At 30.8% G+C, this 17208-nt stretch overlaps 4 protein-coding genes across 11 annotated transcripts in view; 2 read left to right on the forward strand and 2 right to left on the reverse strand.

The window, feature by feature from the left end:
* Window positions 1-250: 250 nt before the first annotated feature.
* Window positions 251-2568, reverse strand: Mpi (mannose phosphate isomerase). 4 transcript variants are annotated; one of them, XM_033338403.2, is made up of 6 exons: window positions 2412-2567; window positions 1736-2066; window positions 1312-1627; window positions 1078-1245; window positions 788-990; window positions 251-723 (listed from the first exon to the last, which is right to left on the reverse strand). In XM_033338403.2, the coding sequence occupies exons 2-6, from the start codon at window positions 2051-2053 to the stop codon at window positions 517-519; spliced, it is 1212 nt and encodes a 403-aa protein (XP_033194294.1). In that variant the 5' UTR covers window positions 2054-2066; window positions 2412-2567; the 3' UTR covers window positions 251-516. The 4 variants fall into 4 exon arrangements, with proteins under 4 accessions (XP_033194294.1, XP_033194296.1, XP_033194295.1 ...); XM_033338405.2 differs by lacking the exon at window positions 2412-2567 and adding an exon at window positions 2310-2405; XM_033338404.2 differs by lacking the exon at window positions 2412-2567 and adding an exon at window positions 2160-2296.
* Window positions 2569-3458: 890 nt separating this feature from the next.
* On the forward strand, window positions 3459-4489 carry RpL30 (ribosomal protein L30). Of its 2 annotated transcripts, none has more exons than XM_033338464.2 (4): window positions 3459-3564; window positions 3653-3698; window positions 3961-4106; window positions 4275-4489. In XM_033338464.2, exons 2-4 carry the CDS (start codon window positions 3678-3680, stop codon window positions 4450-4452), a joined length of 345 nt encoding a protein of 114 aa, XP_033194355.1. In that variant the 5' UTR covers window positions 3459-3564; window positions 3653-3677; the 3' UTR covers window positions 4453-4489. The 2 variants fall into 2 exon arrangements, with proteins under 2 accessions (XP_033194355.1, XP_076474799.1); XM_076618684.1 differs by having other exon boundaries at window positions 3469-3564; window positions 3653-3694; window positions 3956-4106.
* Window positions 4490-4672: 183 nt separating this feature from the next.
* LOC117158981 (O-glucosyltransferase rumi homolog) lies at window positions 4673-6411 on the forward strand. Its single transcript, XM_033338420.2, has 6 exons — window positions 4673-4858; window positions 4927-5098; window positions 5164-5365; window positions 5452-5730; window positions 5797-6029; window positions 6106-6411. Exons 1-6 carry the CDS (start codon window positions 4726-4728, stop codon window positions 6308-6310), a joined length of 1224 nt encoding a protein of 407 aa, XP_033194311.1. The 5' UTR covers window positions 4673-4725; the 3' UTR covers window positions 6311-6411.
* Window positions 6412-6444: 33 nt separating this feature from the next.
* Window positions 6445-17208, reverse strand: part of LOC117158980 (Matrix metalloproteinase 1) — a 40098-nt gene continuing 29334 nt past the window's right edge. The window contains exons 4-10 of one of the 4 annotated variants that reach the window (XM_033338417.2): window positions 15449-15600; window positions 14681-14983; window positions 14158-14323; window positions 13747-13883; window positions 13266-13586; window positions 12851-12932; window positions 6445-8436 (exon numbers count right to left, since the gene is read on the reverse strand). In XM_033338417.2, coding sequence (XP_033194308.1) covers window positions 8291-8436; window positions 12851-12932; window positions 13266-13586; window positions 13747-13883; window positions 14158-14323; window positions 14681-14983; window positions 15449-15600 — 1307 coding nt within the window. In that variant the 3' untranslated portion in view covers window positions 6445-8290. Of the gene's footprint in view, window positions 8832-12727; window positions 12933-13265; window positions 13587-13746; window positions 13884-14157; window positions 14324-14680; window positions 14984-15448; window positions 15601-17208 lie in introns of all 4 variants that reach the window. The other 3 variants (XM_033338415.2, XM_033338418.2, XM_033338416.2) reach the window with 3 other exon arrangements.

Genomic DNA, 17208 nt, shown 5'->3' on the forward strand with positions numbered 1-17208 from the left:
TATGTGCTTTAAAATAAAAAAATAATATTTAGCTACGTTACTGTATAAATTGGTATACCTTTCTTCAATTCGAAAAAAGTGAGGTAACAATTTTCTTTATCTATAAAAATAGTACTTAATACGAAAAATATCACTTAATAGTTAAAATGCATTATAATACATATCATGGCAGGAATTATAAATAATAAATGCTTCCAATAAAGATGTCCCTAGTTTTATGCACTCATAGTATAGTAATGAAAGCATCATATTCAGACATTAACTCTATTTTCTAGCATTTAATATAAACTATGAAATGCTTTACTCTGAAAAACACATTTCTATTAAGAAGAATGATATTGAGAACAATGTTCAATAATTTTTTAAATCTTTCAACTGCTCATAACTATCGATAAAATTTGAAGATCAACAGTTTTAGTTTTCAACTAAGAAGCATCCAAAAGTGCATTAATACTTTGTGCGTGCAAATTTATCATTTCCTTTCATCACATTTCTTTCTAAGTATCCGATAATTCTTTAAACATTAACGAAGGCTTGAAACATCAACATTGGATGACATCCACATAAAACTTTAATTCCAATTTTTTCATCCGCTGGAATAAATACAACTGAACCCCGATAAAGAATCTTCGACGGTGAAATTTCACCCTTTCCATTTATGATTATTAAAACGCTCGCTGTACTTCTTGGAATTATATTATACGAAGCTCTTCCAGGAGGAATCTAAAAAAATAATACTTTTTATACATTTAATAATTGATGGATAATCTTGTATAGAGGGACTTACTGTTATTTTAGCAACAGCAAAATCTACTACAGGTGGACGAAATACTTCGGTACATTCGTCCTCTCGAGAAGGTTGAAATCTTTTTGCAGAAATTGGTTCACAAATATATCTTAACATTTCAACTAATGTTGGCACATCTTTTAGTTTAGGAGTCAATCCTGCACGCACCACATTATCAGAGCATGCCATACATTCCACACAATCTATAAATATGGTTTCAAATTATGTTTATGCAAATCATCTTAAATTTTAAAGATAACATAATATAAAACATAATGTAGAATGCTGACCACCAGAAAGATATGCATGTGGTTCATTTGGTCCAAGATATATAGCCTCACCAGGCTGCATAGTTATAAAATTAAAAAAATAAATGCCAAAACATCCTACATCTCCTGGATAATCTGAATACAGTCTTTCCAGTAAACTAGCATGTAAAGTTTGTCTTAATGATTCATCTAAAGGAAATCACCATTTTTATTTATGAATAAATAATTATAAATATTTTAAATAACAAAAATTACCCAAATTGGATAGTCTGTCAAGTAATTTTCTAAGTTGCAATGCAATTAATCCAGGATCACAGGTCATGAGACTATGAAAACATGTTTTCAAAGATTCTGTATTGTCTGCTTCACCTGTTGTCATAAATTTAAGTACTTTATCTTCTCCTATTACAGCACGTAATTCGGGTAAAATTTTTAAAAACTCTTGTATCTCTCTGATTGGACGGAAGCCACAAAGAGCCTCAAAAGGCGTTAATGCTATTGCAAGTTCTGGTTTATGATTTGCATCTTTGTAAATAGTGGGATGTTGTTGATTCAGTTTTCTTGCTTTTTCCTGTATTGAAATATGATATTTAACATTGAGTAATTATATATGTACTTATATAGTATATACTAGTATAATAATACTTATATATGTACATGTATATGTACATATATATACCTTATCTGGATGTGCTTGGATAGATAATGCTTTATTCACAGATAACACTTTAAAAAGAAATGGCAAATGATGACCAAATACTTTTTGAGCATCATTTCCTAACACATTAGTATTCTGTTTTATGTATTCTTCCAAAGATATATTCAAATCTTTCATATATGAAGGACCATTGGGATGAGTACCTATCCACAGTTCAGCATATGGTCTCTTTTCATCCAGTACAAAATCTGAATTAGAAGATTTTATTAAGGTTGCAACAATACTGTCAATACCATATCTTCCCCAGTCGTAAGTTTGTACTTTACATTTAAGCTCCATTCCAAAGATATTTCTGAAACATAAAACAGAAATTCATTGTCTATAGCTTTTACAAAAACACTTTCATACATCCTTCACATTATATTAAATTTGTTACACATAGTACATTAATAAAAAATATTGTCAAGTAAAAATTCTTTTTCTTTTTCCAATTTATGTTTCTTTAATAATATTATTACATATTTTTTCTGTTAAAATATGTAATAATATTGTATTTTAGACGAAAGCATATGTTTATAACTCCACGTAGCATTACATAGAAACAATAGAGCGCGGACAACGTCAAAACGTCAATTATTTGACACCATCTGTACAAACTAAGCCTGATAAAAAAGGTGACACGTAAATACAATATTACCACTTCTTTTGATAAGTGTTGTTCACACTTTAATCGCGAGCAGAACGAGCTTTTCCCACTCTGCCCTGGTCGTCAGGGGAACCGAGACGCTAATCTCGCATGTCCAGTGCGAATCTTCCGCAAATTTTATGTTTAAACTGCAAAATTAAAGATATAAACGATTATTTTTATAATAGACATATAGAAAGATTCATTAGAAATAGTCTAATAAGATGTATATATGATTAAAAATAGCTTATGATAAACAGATGAAATTATTATTAAAAAATTGCATATGAGTGCAAAATTTATAAAAGAAAAAGCCGCGGGATTTGCCCCTCTATTATAAGTGTATACAAAATGTAATAGTATTAACTCGTATGTATATTTATTTATAGAGAAGATTCAAGTCATATGAGGAATCCCACTCGCGATAACATTTGATACTTGATAATACCTGCAATATTTCATTTGCGTTTCTCTGTTATCATATTTACTGAAAAATACTCATTGCAATTTTCTTTTTGTTACGTTATGTCTGTATTGATTACATTGTTCTCTTAAAGTAAAATATTTTCTACTGAAATATATTTTCTTTCAGATTTTTAAAGTTGTAGTTAGTTTATTAATATAATTCTATAATTAATTTATTAATAAAATAAATTAAACTGTTTATGATTATTCATTACATTTTAAATAAAGATACGAAAGTTCATAACTATAGAGAGTGCATTTGTAAGGCTGTTATAATGTTCACAAATAACTAATTTAATAAAATAAAACAAAGAAAGTGTGAATCGAGTTAGCAATTGTTAATCATAATAATAATAAATAATTCTATGGTTTTGCAGATTAAAATTTATCTAGTCTAATTCGCTATATTTCTATTATATTTTTCTGATATTTTTCCTATAATTATATTATGTACCTATACTTATATTATGTACTTTTTTAATCTTTTACTGCAAAACATATATTAATTATACATATTACCAGATTTAATATTATACATGGAAATGAACATAAGGCAACAAAATATTATGCAATGGAAACACCACTCTATATAATTTATATTTCGTGATAGTTGGTAATCTGATTCAAGTGCGCTGTAAAATTTTCAACCTCCGCCTCTTTCACGTATACCGTGTTCTGTGGCATTAAGCGTGCTGGGAAGGTAGTGCAAAAATATTTTAATATTTTATAATAATACATAAAAAATATACAGCAAAATTTCACTAAATGTATTTAAATATTTGTTTCAGCATTAGCTTTCATTAAATAGTAAATATGGTGGCACAAAAAAAACAGGTAAATATTTTCTCAATAGCACACGTGTACTATTCAATTTTCGAAGCACATGTTAAAATTATTTTTTATTTCAAAATATTAGTATAATTAAAATATAATATAATAACGCATAGGTATAAAAAGTAAATTTACTAGTTTGCTTTTATATCATTTTGATCCAACGAATTCTTCTTTAATATAGGCAAGCAATTTTTTAATAGTATTGATGTTTTATAGAGGTTATGATTCTATTAAATATATATTTGTCCCTATTTGTTAACAGAAAAAGTCCCAGGAGGGTATCAACTCCAGATTGGCACTGGTTATGAAATCAGGGAAATATGTCTTGGGTTACAAGCAGACCTTGAAGTCCCTTCGGCAAGGGAAGGCAAAATTGGTCATCATAGCGAATAATGCTGCACCTCTAAGGTGAGACTGAGATGTAGTACTCCTTCAATAATTACAGAGCAATATTGATCTATATGCTCATAGTGGGAGTCCTACGGAGTAGTCTCACATCTCTGCTTGTAAGTGCAGAGACATCCTATATCTATTTTAACTTAAAAATGATAAGTGTTTATTTTGTTTGTTTAACAGGAAATCAGAGATAGAGTACTATGCTATGTTGGCGAAGACAGGTGTGCATCACTATATAGGAAATAATATAGAATTAGGTACTGCATGTGGAAAATACTTCCGTGTATGTACTCTTTCTATTACTGACCCTGGAAATTCTGATATTATAAAATCTATGCCTACTGGTGAACAACCATAAATATATTTTTATTTAATAAAATTTTAATAAAAACATATATTGTATTTGTCTATTTTCATTTCCCTGCCCTTTAATTTCCATTATGATTGAAAATTGATGTTATTAAAGCTAATATTAAGAAACTTTTAAAATTTGGATTAAGAATTTTATTAATGCGTGGATGTCATGCAATAGTATGTAAGTTCTGATCCTTGTAGATGTCACTAGTCTCAACCAGATGCTTGTAAGCATCATTTATATTTTATTCAAAAATTGTCATGCCGCTTTCTTATAATGAACACGTTAGTATTAAGTTATATTTTTTTAATAACCATTTTTTGGGTAGTTTACTGTGAAGAGCAATATTGTCCTATTGATAATCCGGAAGATTGTATTGAAAAAAAAGAGGATAATATTTATAAGAAAGGTATTTATGTATAGAATGTTTGATGAATTTTGTTTAATACCTTTTTCATCAATTTCTTCTTTTAATAGATTTAAATAAGCAATATATTAAGTATTATAATGCAATTGAAGAAGCACAAAAGAATTACAAAATTTGTAATAATACAAACAATGGCTGTTATAAAGATATCATTATAAATGATTTAAAACCTTTCAAGAAGAAAGGTATAAGTAAGGATTTAATAAATATTGCAAAAACCAGGTAGGTATGATAACTGTACATTACATAATAAATATTTTCTAAAATAAAGTTTATATTTTTTATAGAGGAACTGTTTATCAAATAATACAAGGAAAATTATATAGGCAAAAGGATTGTATGTTTCCTTCAAGATGTTCTGGAATAGAACATTTTCTTTTAAAACTTGCTCCTGGATTAACAGATATGGATTTAGTTATAAATGTAAGAGATTATCCTCAATCAAGTAAACATTTTGGAGGTCCATTACCTATTTTTTCGTTTAGTAAGGTAAACAAAATTTATTTTTTAAATCTATTTAGAACTTTTATATTTTATTAATGAAAAATTTTGAGTGTTGTGAAATATATTTCTAGACTCCAGAATACTATGATATTACATATCCAGCATGGGCGTTTTGGGAAGGTGGACCTGCAATTTCTTTGTATCCTCGTGGTCTTGGAAGATGGGATGAACACCGTGTATCTTTAGATAAAGCTAGTAAAAACACATTGTGGGAGGAAAAAGAAAATAAAGCATTCTTTCGGGGTTCCAGAACAAGTTCAGAACGTGATAATTTAATATTATTAAGTCGCAAGAAACCAAACTTAGTAGATGCTCAATATACAAAAAATCAAGCATGGAAATCTAATGAAGTAATAATTTTTAACTTCTATCTTTATATAATTATATGAATAAAATAATTTTGTATGTCATTGTAGGATACATTATATGCAGCTCCTGCTTCTGAAGTTTCTCTGGAAGCTCATTGTAAATACAAGTACTTATTCAATTATCGAGGTGTTGCAGCATCATTTAGACATAAACATTTATTTTTGTGTCGGTCCTTAGTATTTCATGTTGGAGATGAGTGGACTGAATTTTATTATAATGCAATGATACCTTGGATACACTATATTCCTGTTTCCAAGGATGCTAATCAAACAGTATTAGGGTATGTTGCTGTCTACTTTTCATTGCTAACAGTAACGTCTTTTATATAATATTAATATTTTTATCTGCATTTACAGAGAATTAATACAGTTTGCAATAGATAATGACGAAATGTCAAAAAAGATTGCAGATCGCGGAAGAGATTTTATATGGAATAATTTAAAATTATCTGATGTCACACAATCTTGGAAAAACCTTCTTAAGAAATATTCAAAACTTTTAACATATAAAACTACCTTAGATAAAAGTTTAATTAAAGTGGAGGGGAAGGAAAGGTCTTAATAAAATTTTGTTTGATATATATTACTTTATATATTTTTTTATTAAAATTTCTATTCTTTGATGTAAAGTATTAACTAATAAAAATAATTTGGTAATGATCAGATATTTTATTAACTTTTTAAAATAAGCGTTAGTTAAAACAAACGTATGTTTTCTTTATTGATACTGTACAATGTCAGGACATAGCACAATGTGGCAAGTTTCAATATGAATCATTTCGGTGCCCTGACAAAACATCCAATACGAACAAAGGCCTTGTACATTATATTGCATCAAATGTACGTTTCATTTGTGTAAATATATTAAACATTTAAATGTTTCAAACACAATCATAATATAAAATTTTTATACGTATTTCTTTGAAAAAGCAATTTATTTAACAAGTATTAAAAAACTGTACAAGGCGTTTTGTGCTTTATTTCTCCTTAAATGCTAGGTCATTCTTAAGTACTTAATTATTTATTTGTAACAAAATTATGAAAACCTTTCTTAGAATGTAAAGAAACATGGTAATGTCATTAATTACTATAAAGATACACGTACACTATGATTTGTAAATACTGTTTATATTTTTATTGCGATATTTAATATCTTTTAAACTAATTTTTTCTAAATTTTAAGCTAAATATTTAACTAATATACACAGAATAGTTATGTGTTAAAAGGTATTTACAATACATAACGTACATGTATTTTATAAAGTGCATATACACACATTATACATAATTGCCTTTCATATCATTTTGGTTTTGAAGCACAATACAAATGATTATTCTTTTCAAAATAATAAAAATTGTTGTTTTCAAGATATTGCATTAAATCTCATATTCATAACATTATCATTTGGAATTAATATGTAACTATCATCAACATTATTTATTATAGTCCTATTACATAATAAAACAAAATACAGAAAGTTGTTTAGAGAAAATCTGTTACATAAGTGAAAAAAAAAGAAAATTATAGGGATTGCTGTTAATTAATCAACAATAGTAACAAATTAATAGAAACTTATAAAAGAAAGATGCAATTTACTATAATATTTTCAGAACATTTTAAGGCACTTGTACGGAAGATAAATATTTTTTTGATACAGTCATTTAACATGAGTACTATAGATGTTTTCATAGCTTTCTTATTACACTTATTAATACAGCAAGTTACAAAGTCATTATTTTAAGGTTTTTAGATGTTTTCAGAATTCTTTGCGTTGTTTCCTTACATTCTGAGAAGTATATATTTACATTCTTATAGGAAATAATGAAAACTCTATAATACTCATAATACTGTCAGTGAAGAAACCAATTGACTGCTATCTTTATTTGCTATTTGTCATGTTCCAGCATATCTCAGTTCTTTTTTAAACCTATATGTACTGCATGGACGCGCAAAATAAGTGCCTTCAACATTAATGTTTATACAAATCACGATGTACGAATAAAGAATAAATAGGCAGTGTAAAAGGTTTGATGACATAATATTGCATGTGACTTAAAATATTATGTATAAACATATGTTACATGTTGTTTTGTGTATTTTACATATATATAGCATGTCTTGTAAGATGCGTCGAAACGATCGATTAACAAAGTGTAAAATCTTATCACATCTTATAAAACATGCTGCGCAGAATACTTATTATCTAGAGTGAAGCAAACTTTTTTTAAACAACTATTGTAGATGCGCAACGTTGCTTCAATTGGAATGATTGTTCTATGAGAGATTAAAATACATAGTAACGAACGGAATCTCGCTTCAACACGTTCGTTGACCTAAAATGATTATCACCCACGATTCATGAGCGCCGATTAGCACAATGCCATTTTTTTGGCACAGTTTCCATTTTTCGTGTACGACACACTTTGAGTCTCACTTTCCCCATTTTAATGGTCCGTGTGATTAATTAACTATACTGGACTTCCCATCGTTGATGATCCCATTGCTTTATATGATCTTCAACAAATAAATCGTCCCTATCTTTTACGTAGTGGCAACAATTTTAGCGAAGATCATGGTCATCAAACTGAACGGAAGATACCACGATATCGACGTTGCCGTGGAAACGTTTCCCGCCGCAGAGTCCGCATCCTGATTGGAAGACGTGACTAGCTGCTCGTCCGTTTCGCCTGTCGAATTTTATAAAAATCGTAGAAGAGGATCTAATGCAAGCTAAGAGAATCATCGCTGATCGGATGGTTCACCGCATCGAACACGTTTTGCGCAGCTTTTTTTATTCGAAACAACAGAAGTCGAACGTAGGCTACGTAATTGCAGGCTGTTGTTGTTGTTTGGAACTTATAATATAAGGCGGCAATCGGCAATTTTCGGAACGGCTGTCCCTGCGCCTGTCTCGCAATCCCGATTTTACGATATTTTTCCCTTGAAAATTTGTTGTCCCATTTTGTTGCCTTCTAACCCGAGTTTACGACTCAACGAGAGATTCCTCGAACGAACAAGTTTTCATTCTCGTCCGTTCACTTTTTTCCGAACCCGCGCGATTCGGAGTGCAGATTGTTGTCTTCTGGAAAAGCGAGTTTTTCTCGGGTTAATGGGACTGTGACTGCTCGTCACCGTGCGTAAAACGCAATCCCTGTATTCGTTCGCCTCGAAATTTTTCAGCATCATATGCTGTCGAATAGCCAATTTCGACAGTGCATTTTCTATTTAGTAAGTTATCAATACATGAGATCGTTCATTAAGTCTCAAGATTTTTGTGCTTTTGGAAATTTATCCTTTTAAAAATTTGTATTTGAAAATTGTGGTATACTATCATTCAGGATTAACATTGAGGGAATAAATTGTAATTTGCACTTTTTGTGTTAAACAAAAACTGTGCTTTAACAAAAATCGAAGGTGTTGGAGAAATTATTTAAAATGAAGAAACTCTGATAGCTGTAATAAATATAACTTAATTGAAAACAAATCTTGTAATGGAAAGCTACTCACTCTGCTAATTATAAATTTTGTAATATTTATTTTTACTTATATGAAGTAGTTATGCAATTTCCAAAAAAGGCAAATATAAATTTATCCAAAAAAGTTCATTAAAATTACTGATGTTATAACAGTATAAATTTATTTTACGTTACAGGATATTTATAAATATAGTAATATTTATAAAAAGTGAACGACTCTATCCTTTCATGCACAAAAATCTTTACGAATTAAGATAAATTAATTTTAAATTAATATTTACTTCTAACATATATATATTTTCTTTGTTTCAATAATCTACTTTTTATATAGAATTTTAATCCTTCAAATTTCATTAAAAGAAGATAAGGAAATCTTACATTTCTTATTCTTAATCTTATCTTTTAGAAAAAAGTATACTATAAGAATAAACATTATAGAATGCAGAGCGTTAAATATAGCAACTTCCACATAGACTTTACCAAAAGAAATCAACCCGAAAATAAAAAATAAGGTTGGTGCAAAAGGAAACGAGAATACAACATGCCCTATACCAAATGATTTCGTGTAAAACAAAATTATTAGAACTAAAAGCACAATACTCGTGCAGATACTTGTGTACGTGTATAAGAGATCAACAAAAGAACGTGCATGTGTGGTGTGTATCTGTGTGTAGAAATACGGAAACAATTTCAAAGGAAAAAAGAAAAAAGTATAGGAAATGGAAATAAGGATTCTTTGGCGGGAGGGTAGATTCATTTCTTAGTCACAGAGAGGGAAAGGAGGAGATACTGTCCTACGATAGATTAAGTTCCAAACAACGTAACCATCCTCCGTATAGTTTTATCATGCACTTGTTTGTTTTAAACGCTTACGCAGAGATTCGTGCTTTTATTATGCGTGCGTATTAACACACGTATATTCTTATGTGTTCGTGCTGTGATACATCCTTCGCGAAAAATTCGTGCATTATTATGATTGTATTATCATGCGACAAAGTGACTTAATTTCACAGGCCTGTCTACAGATGGAGCTCTTCACACTTTCTCTCACTTTGCGTTTAAAATTTCGCGCGTATACATTTCATGACAGCCATTATTATAGTAACAGAAATAAAACAGAAAGAGTGTTTTGGCGCCTAGAGTTGATGTTGACAGGCCTGATTTAAGAGTTCGGTGAGTACTATTTTATCCGTAAAATTGTTTAAAGCTGTTGAAAGCAACATTAATAAATCGTTTTGCATAGCTTTTCATGTGGCTAGAAGCAATTGAAAACAGCGTTACTTCTGTTTCAAATAGTAAAACTGCTAAAAATGTTAGTGAAACAAAAGATGTGCGGAGACAAAATATTCAATGAAAAAGAGAATGGTGTGAGTGTTAGGTAATATGATACACCAATTGATTCAAGTTTGAATTGGAATAAGAATGTACGAGATATAAAATAGGTAAAAGAAGAAGATATATAAAGAAAGAAGGTACTTGACTAAATAAGTAAAGTAGAATTAATATGCGGACAAATGCACTGACGTGAATAAGCAACAAAATAGTAATAGGAGAAAGAGAAATGTGACAAGTAGGGAAAGCTTAATATTGTAATATTTACTGTTTCCAGCAAACTGGGTCCGGTGACGGTGACAGACGATATTTCACGATATTTACTCCTTTTCCGGCATAAAGGTACTATTTTCTCTATTTCTTTTATTTGATGTTTTTAACGGGTATATAAAACCTCATTTTTATCCGCCTGGCTAGTAAATACTCTGGGCTTCGGAAAGCACGCGGATATAATTCACGAAATGATTTTCTTATATAACAATTTGTTTAAAGTTTGGGACTATAGGAAATGTATTCGTGCGTGGATAAAACTTTAGGATGACTTCCGGTATCTTAATGAAGTTTATTAATTATTGAATTACATTTTTATTTGTTTGTTGTTTATTTAGAGGAAGTAATATTTAATCAATGTTGTTGTTTTACTCTGATGTTTAATGTAAATTTTATCAGATTTAATAAAATGTAATTGAATCTCGCGGGAATTTAAATAACTGTCAATTGTAGGGTTAACCCACAGTTTATAGAAGTCATCCTAAGTTTAAAGGAGTGAAACTAAATGATAATTTTGCACAGTGATAGAAATAAAATAATTTAATTTTTGACAATAAAAATTGAACTTCCTGATAATAAAAAGATGTTTGTCATAACAAAAACTGATTTTTTTTTAAATTTAGGATCTACAGTATTTTATTACATTTTGGAAATAAATTTTATTAGATTTGTGTTTTATAATTACTTTTTAATAAAATTACTGTTGCATTAATATTTATAAAAATCTTAAAGTAGCAATGTATATATTTCGTTATTGTTAAAACAATAACTAAAAAATGCTAGTATTTCTATCAGTGTGTAAATATGATTTAATGAAAAGTTAGTAAAAATGAATAATTTACGATGTATTAAAGCGATCTTACTTTTATTTGTTAGCAGATTAATCATATGTTGTATGTACCATGATGTCGCAGATCCAATGATATTTGGTTATACCAACTTGGATTATTATTCGATTTTAATGTTAGTACTACCACCATGAAATACCCAAATTAAAATGACCACCATATTCTTAAATATCATATTCATCGAAGAAGTTTGTGCAAATTTATGAACGTCGAAATATTCGTGTTCGCTTTTATCTATGTATCTATCGCTTATAATTTACATTTTAACCAATTGTCGTAATATTTATGGATAAGATCTGTGTATTTGAATTATAATTTGCGAATAAAATGAAAGAATAAGTAACGAGTGTGACTTTAAATTGTAAGGCTATGGATTGAAACATAAGTTGCGAAATATTCTATGGTATGTTATATTATATTTTGATCTCTTGAATGGTGAAAGACCTCTATAAAAACTCAGCTGTTGAATAATGATTTATGTTATACTTTCGATAAAATATTTTTTCATTTTGAATTGTGAAACTGTGTTCGTTATACTTTATTGTATGCACAAATTTCTTCGATGATTAGAAGCCCTAAGTATGTAATAGCCAGGTGTTCGAGACACCAAACGCTGTATCCTCGTCTTTTCTGCTTTTATGTATTCACAGTTTAATTATCACAGCTTTAAGTCCATATATGGCAGTGATATAAGTTCGAAGTTTCAACTATCCACATCATAAATCTATTCATATCATCAACTAGTTATAATTAAATATAAATAATTTTGGAAAAATATCAAACTATGATAACTGTAAATTGGATACAACAAACGAAATATATTTACATTTTAATCTATTGAGAATATGTATAATAATATTTGAAACTTTTTTCAAATAACTATAATCTGAATTTTAATTTGGAAAGAAACTTTAGAGTTTATTATAATGTTTCAATTTCTACGTATATACATTTTCACATAAAATAGTACCCTGATTATAGTGAAGTGGATACTGTGAAACTTCTCTGTGACGAGGTAAGAATCTGGTTTGACTCGAATGAAGCTTTAGTACCTGCATCTAAAATGATGTCTCCGACCTCATCGTCGTCACTATCATGGTCACCATCATCGGGCGTGAGGATGCCAGCATGCGGAAATATATCTTCGGGATTTTCGTGAAGCCATTGGACATTACCTAACGTTCCCTTGTTGGCTGATCTGCACCCGAACCACCAATACGCCGTCGCTCTAGGGAATGCTGGATCAGCAACATCCACCTACACAACGTTCAACATAGCTTAATCAAAGGTATTGTACTTCTTTCGTTTTCAATTACTTATTTTATTTATATGGAATATTTTCTGCAACGTAGATCACGTGAGAAGTTTCTGAATAGAGAGGAAATATTTGAATATAAAGTTATGGAAATATGATTTCTATGATTTCAGAACATTAAGTCGAAGACTATTGTACATTCACAATCTATTGGCGACTTGAATTAATTTTCATGGTTCGAAACTAAAGATTTCAATAAAGAAATCATGCAGTCTTTGATATTGATGTTCCGTAAAAATTGTACAAAAATTAGTATGCTGTTTTTAAGTACTTACGGAGAAGGTTCTGTCATTGAATCGATAATAAGCATCTCCCTTGAAGAAATACGTGTAACCACGATAAACGATCGAGGCATCAAGATTATTTGGGATACCTTCCCAGTTTGAGATCAATTTTGGATAGGTGTTCTTCACGGGTGGTTTTTGAGCAGGGTCAAATCTCCAGAATTTGGCGCCCTTGTAGAAGTAAATCTTGCCGTTTCCGGTCCAAACAGTCACAGTGTCGATATTATCTGGAATTCCTGTAAAACCTTCGCTGATTTCCTTCGGGTAATCTCCGTCCATTCTCTTGCCTACGTATCTCCAATATTTCGAGCCCTGCACCAACATAATTTATTTTTATCCCTACGATTCATTTATGGATTATTCCTTCCATATTTATTCATTTATATTCTTATTTTATTTTTATCCTGATGTGATCTTGAAACATATCTGTATCACTGTATGTATAATTTAGATGGTTAGACGCTTCTTGTACCTTGAAGAAATAAGTTTTTCCATTTTTGTATGTAAATGCAGCGTCTATGTTTCCTGGTAGTCCTTTCCATGAGTGTGAAATGAGCTTAGGATAGCCGACTGCTACACCATCCGCGGTTAATCTCCAGTAACGATCACCTGTAATTCAGATTATTATTTAGAGTGACAAAGCATCAAAAACTGGAACTTAAAAATTAGTCTTATTGCTATATAGATCTGTCTCTCTCTCTCTCTCTTTCTCTTTCGTTTTTCTATATTCCTTCTCTTTGAAACAATTTCTAATTTACTTATGTTTTTCTAAGTCTTTAAGATTGTTTCTAAAAATGAGACATGATATATCGTCATCGTTCTTTTGTTCTCCTTTGTATAGTTATCCTTTTTCTTTTTAGCAATAATTCGAATGAATACGTACCCTTGAACGCATACATATGCCCCTCTGCAGAATTGAACATAGTGTCGACTTTTGGATCCGTGCAGAGCTCGGAGTCTTCTTCGCTGGGTGGTGACGCAGTAGTGGTTCCATATCTCGGTCCAGTTGGAACGCCGCCACTATTTGCCGATTTTTTTCCATACAAAGCCTAAAGCAAAGTCATAAACACCACTATCATTCATTTCTGGTTCCAAAATTTTCTTCATCGAGTTTTTTTTACAATGGCGAGCGCAGAAATAGAGGAAACCTTTATACCAAATTCAGTTTAATTTAGCTTGTAATTATTACTCTAAATAGGAATTTGGAATTTGAAAGTCATTCTATATTTATAGTGTTTTAAAGTACACGAGATATGTTTTTAAATCCTATGTTATAGACAACAATACAGGATATTATATTACTGGAAAAAATAGAAATAAAACTTTTCATAATACAGTTAACCATTTCCTCGCAGCGAAAGCCATAAAAATTAGTCTTTGACTCAATCGACTGTTATGATATTTACCTGGATACCCTGAATATCATCGTCATCTAACTGGAAATAAGGTTGGTAGCCGCGATAGAAGGGTGCCATTAGAGCAGCTTTAACGTCGCTGTGGCTCAATCCGAGGGAATGACCAAACTCGTGAGCGGCTACTTGGAAGAGATTCGTGCCACGGAAACTGTCGATGGTCCATTGCTCTGCATCATCAAAATGGGCATCACCACCGTATACGGGGAAATAAGCGTGAGCCAAAGTGCCACCAGGTCCGTCGAAAGGATCTCCATCTCCGTGTTCACCTTTCTCAAATCTAATCTCAATGTGGACCTACATAGATAGAATGTTTATAGTAAATGGACTATTTTGATCTTTCTTGATGAGTTCTAATTTCAGTTTAGAAACAAAATTAGTTTCATTAGAAACGAAACAGGTTTGGTCATGAGTTCTTCTAGAGTAGAAACGTAAGTGGATTGGAGCTTATTGGAGTAGATTAACGTTGTTAGAAATATGAAAGCTGAGATGTATAAGCAAAAGATAATTTCAAATTAATCCTCAATTTAATTTAAGCGCATCTTTAATGGCAGATGTTATACCATTATATTTTAACGTATGGCTATATTTTATGGCGTTGGCCAAGTTGCAGTGACGTTGAAATGTTACGAATGAAATCACAGATGACTCCATGAAAAACAAGCAACTTAGTTAAAAATATACCAAAGCGCTATTCTTTGTTCTTTCTTGTTTCCCTTACTCACGATCGTGAGGAACCTTTGTAAATATTATTTGACTCACCTGGCCCGACTTTTTTTGGATGAAAACGAGATCTGTATATTCAGACCATACTTTGAACGCCTTGTTCAGCTCGTCGTCGACTTTGTGCTGTGGCAAATTTCGCGGATACTTGCTGATCTTGTACGTCAGTTTCTTCACACGCCATCTTGAGCCTGTAACAAAGGAAGCAATAGTGACGATGCATTAAGGAATTCGAAAAATATTTGTCTTGTTATCAATGTGCAATTCAATAGCATCCTTCTACTTTTTTCTTAATCCTTACATTTTTCTGCTTTTCTTTTTCGAATTCTTGTCATCTGTATTTTTTGAATTATCACAATCAAAATAATATCATTACTGTTAAGTTATACGTTATTAATGTTAACAAATTCTCTATTTGACCTAGAATTGTAAAATTGTAGAAGAAAAGATTTCTACTATTCACTAACATTGTTAGTTGGTAAATTATTATGCAAAAGTGCTTCGATATCGGATTATTATCCTTTTTAATTGACTTTTTATAGTCGTATCAGTCGTTACAGTGAGAAAATTGTTAGCGATTCGGTTAAAATCGTAGACTTAGTTTTATAATGTTTAGAGATGTCTCGAGATTTTTTGAAAATCGACTTGCTATGAAACACATGAGACATTCCATCAGCGGATTTATGATGACCTTCGATCATTTTAATTTTCGAGCATCATCTTGGCAAGTCTATAACTTCTTTTTATGTAACGATTGCTTCTATGTGTGGCAATCATTGTACTACCGTCTTATTTATTCCTTGTGCAACGATTTATTTTTAAACATAAGCATCCGCCACGAACGCATAGGGTTTTAGCACGATGATACTGAATTCCCGAAAAGCTTCCGCGTTTTTATTCGTTTTCGGCATATCTAATCTACTGTGCGAATCATCAAAACGTCGTTTCACAGTCCATTCGTTAGTAATCCAGCATTTTTCCTACCAAGTAAGCTGATTCACCCCTTAATCATCGTAATGTGTCTCAAAAACCAAAACATTCACCAAAGGAGAGGAACTTTGTACTTACTTACTCTATTTCCAGAGTCAGAAATATACTCGTTGCGAGAATAACTAATGCACTCGCGATTATTAAGAGAAGCTTATTATCGAACAGATCGCCTCGTCATCGCACTACCAATCTGTTATTTTCTACAAACGACGGATCCAACATCAAGGTTCTATGGACCAAGGTCAAATAGCGACATCTCCGTGATTAAAGAGCAAAACTCATCGAAGCTTACATCCTTCGTCATTTATATCTTTTTTCTTTCTTTTATAACCTGTTCGTTCACCGAAACGAGTTTCTCTGATAATAACGTTCATAAATATTCCCATTTTGAAGTACAGTAGAATCTCGTGTATTCAGCCAGATCGAGGGACAAAATAAATTCAAACAGACTGGCATGGCAATGAGTAGTTTCGATAACAGAAGTTTGCTAGCTCGGATAATAGCAGCTGACGTTTGTAAAAATAAAGTCGAACGGTTGTTTCCACGTTACGTTTAATCGGACCTTGTTTAACGCACAGAATTCATTTTCAGTACAAACTGATGATCACATACGAAGGCTACGAGTGAATAACTGCTCATAGCAGTTTTAAAATTTAGGATTGTTATAAAAATCCACCAGAATGTTCAAACGTTGTTTATCTCAACAGTTATATTTCTGGCTAAGATTCTACAGAGTAAAACAAAAATCAACAAAAATGTACTTATGTTTTTTTCCTGTGATTAAATTGATTTCAAATATCAATACACAT

This window comes from Bombus vancouverensis, chromosome 5 (assembly GCF_051014615.1).
Source record: "Bombus vancouverensis nearcticus chromosome 5, iyBomVanc1_principal, whole genome shotgun sequence".
Classification (NCBI taxonomy): Eukaryota; Metazoa; Arthropoda; class Insecta; order Hymenoptera; family Apidae; genus Bombus; species Bombus vancouverensis.

Coding starts and splice junctions, on each gene's coding strand:
- Mpi (XM_033338403.2), bottom strand. CDS start 2,053: ATGGAGCTTAAATGTAAAGTACAAACTTACGACTGGGGAAGATATGGT. Junction 991..1,077: donor ACATGCATATCTTTCTGGTG/GTCAGCATTCTA, acceptor CCATATTTATAG/ATTGTGTGGAATGTATGGCA. Junction 724..787: donor TTGCTGTTGCTAAAATAACA/GTAAGTCCCTCT, acceptor TTATTTTTTTAG/ATTCCTCCTGGAAGAGCTTC.
- RpL30 (XM_033338464.2), top strand. CDS start 3,678: ATGGTGGCACAAAAAAAACAG. Junction 3,699..3,960: donor TGGTGGCACAAAAAAAACAG/GTAAATATTTTC, acceptor ATTTGTTAACAG/AAAAAGTCCCAGGAGGGTAT. Junction 4,107..4,274: donor AATAATGCTGCACCTCTAAG/GTGAGACTGAGA, acceptor TTTGTTTAACAG/GAAATCAGAGATAGAGTACT.
- LOC117158981 (XM_033338420.2), top strand. CDS start 4,726: ATGAACACGTTAGTATTAAGTTATATTTTTTTAATAACCATTTTTTGG. Junction 5,366..5,451: donor CTATTTTTTCGTTTAGTAAG/GTAAACAAAATT, acceptor ATATATTTCTAG/ACTCCAGAATACTATGATAT. Junction 5,731..5,796: donor AAGCATGGAAATCTAATGAA/GTAATAATTTTT, acceptor ATGTCATTGTAG/GATACATTATATGCAGCTCC.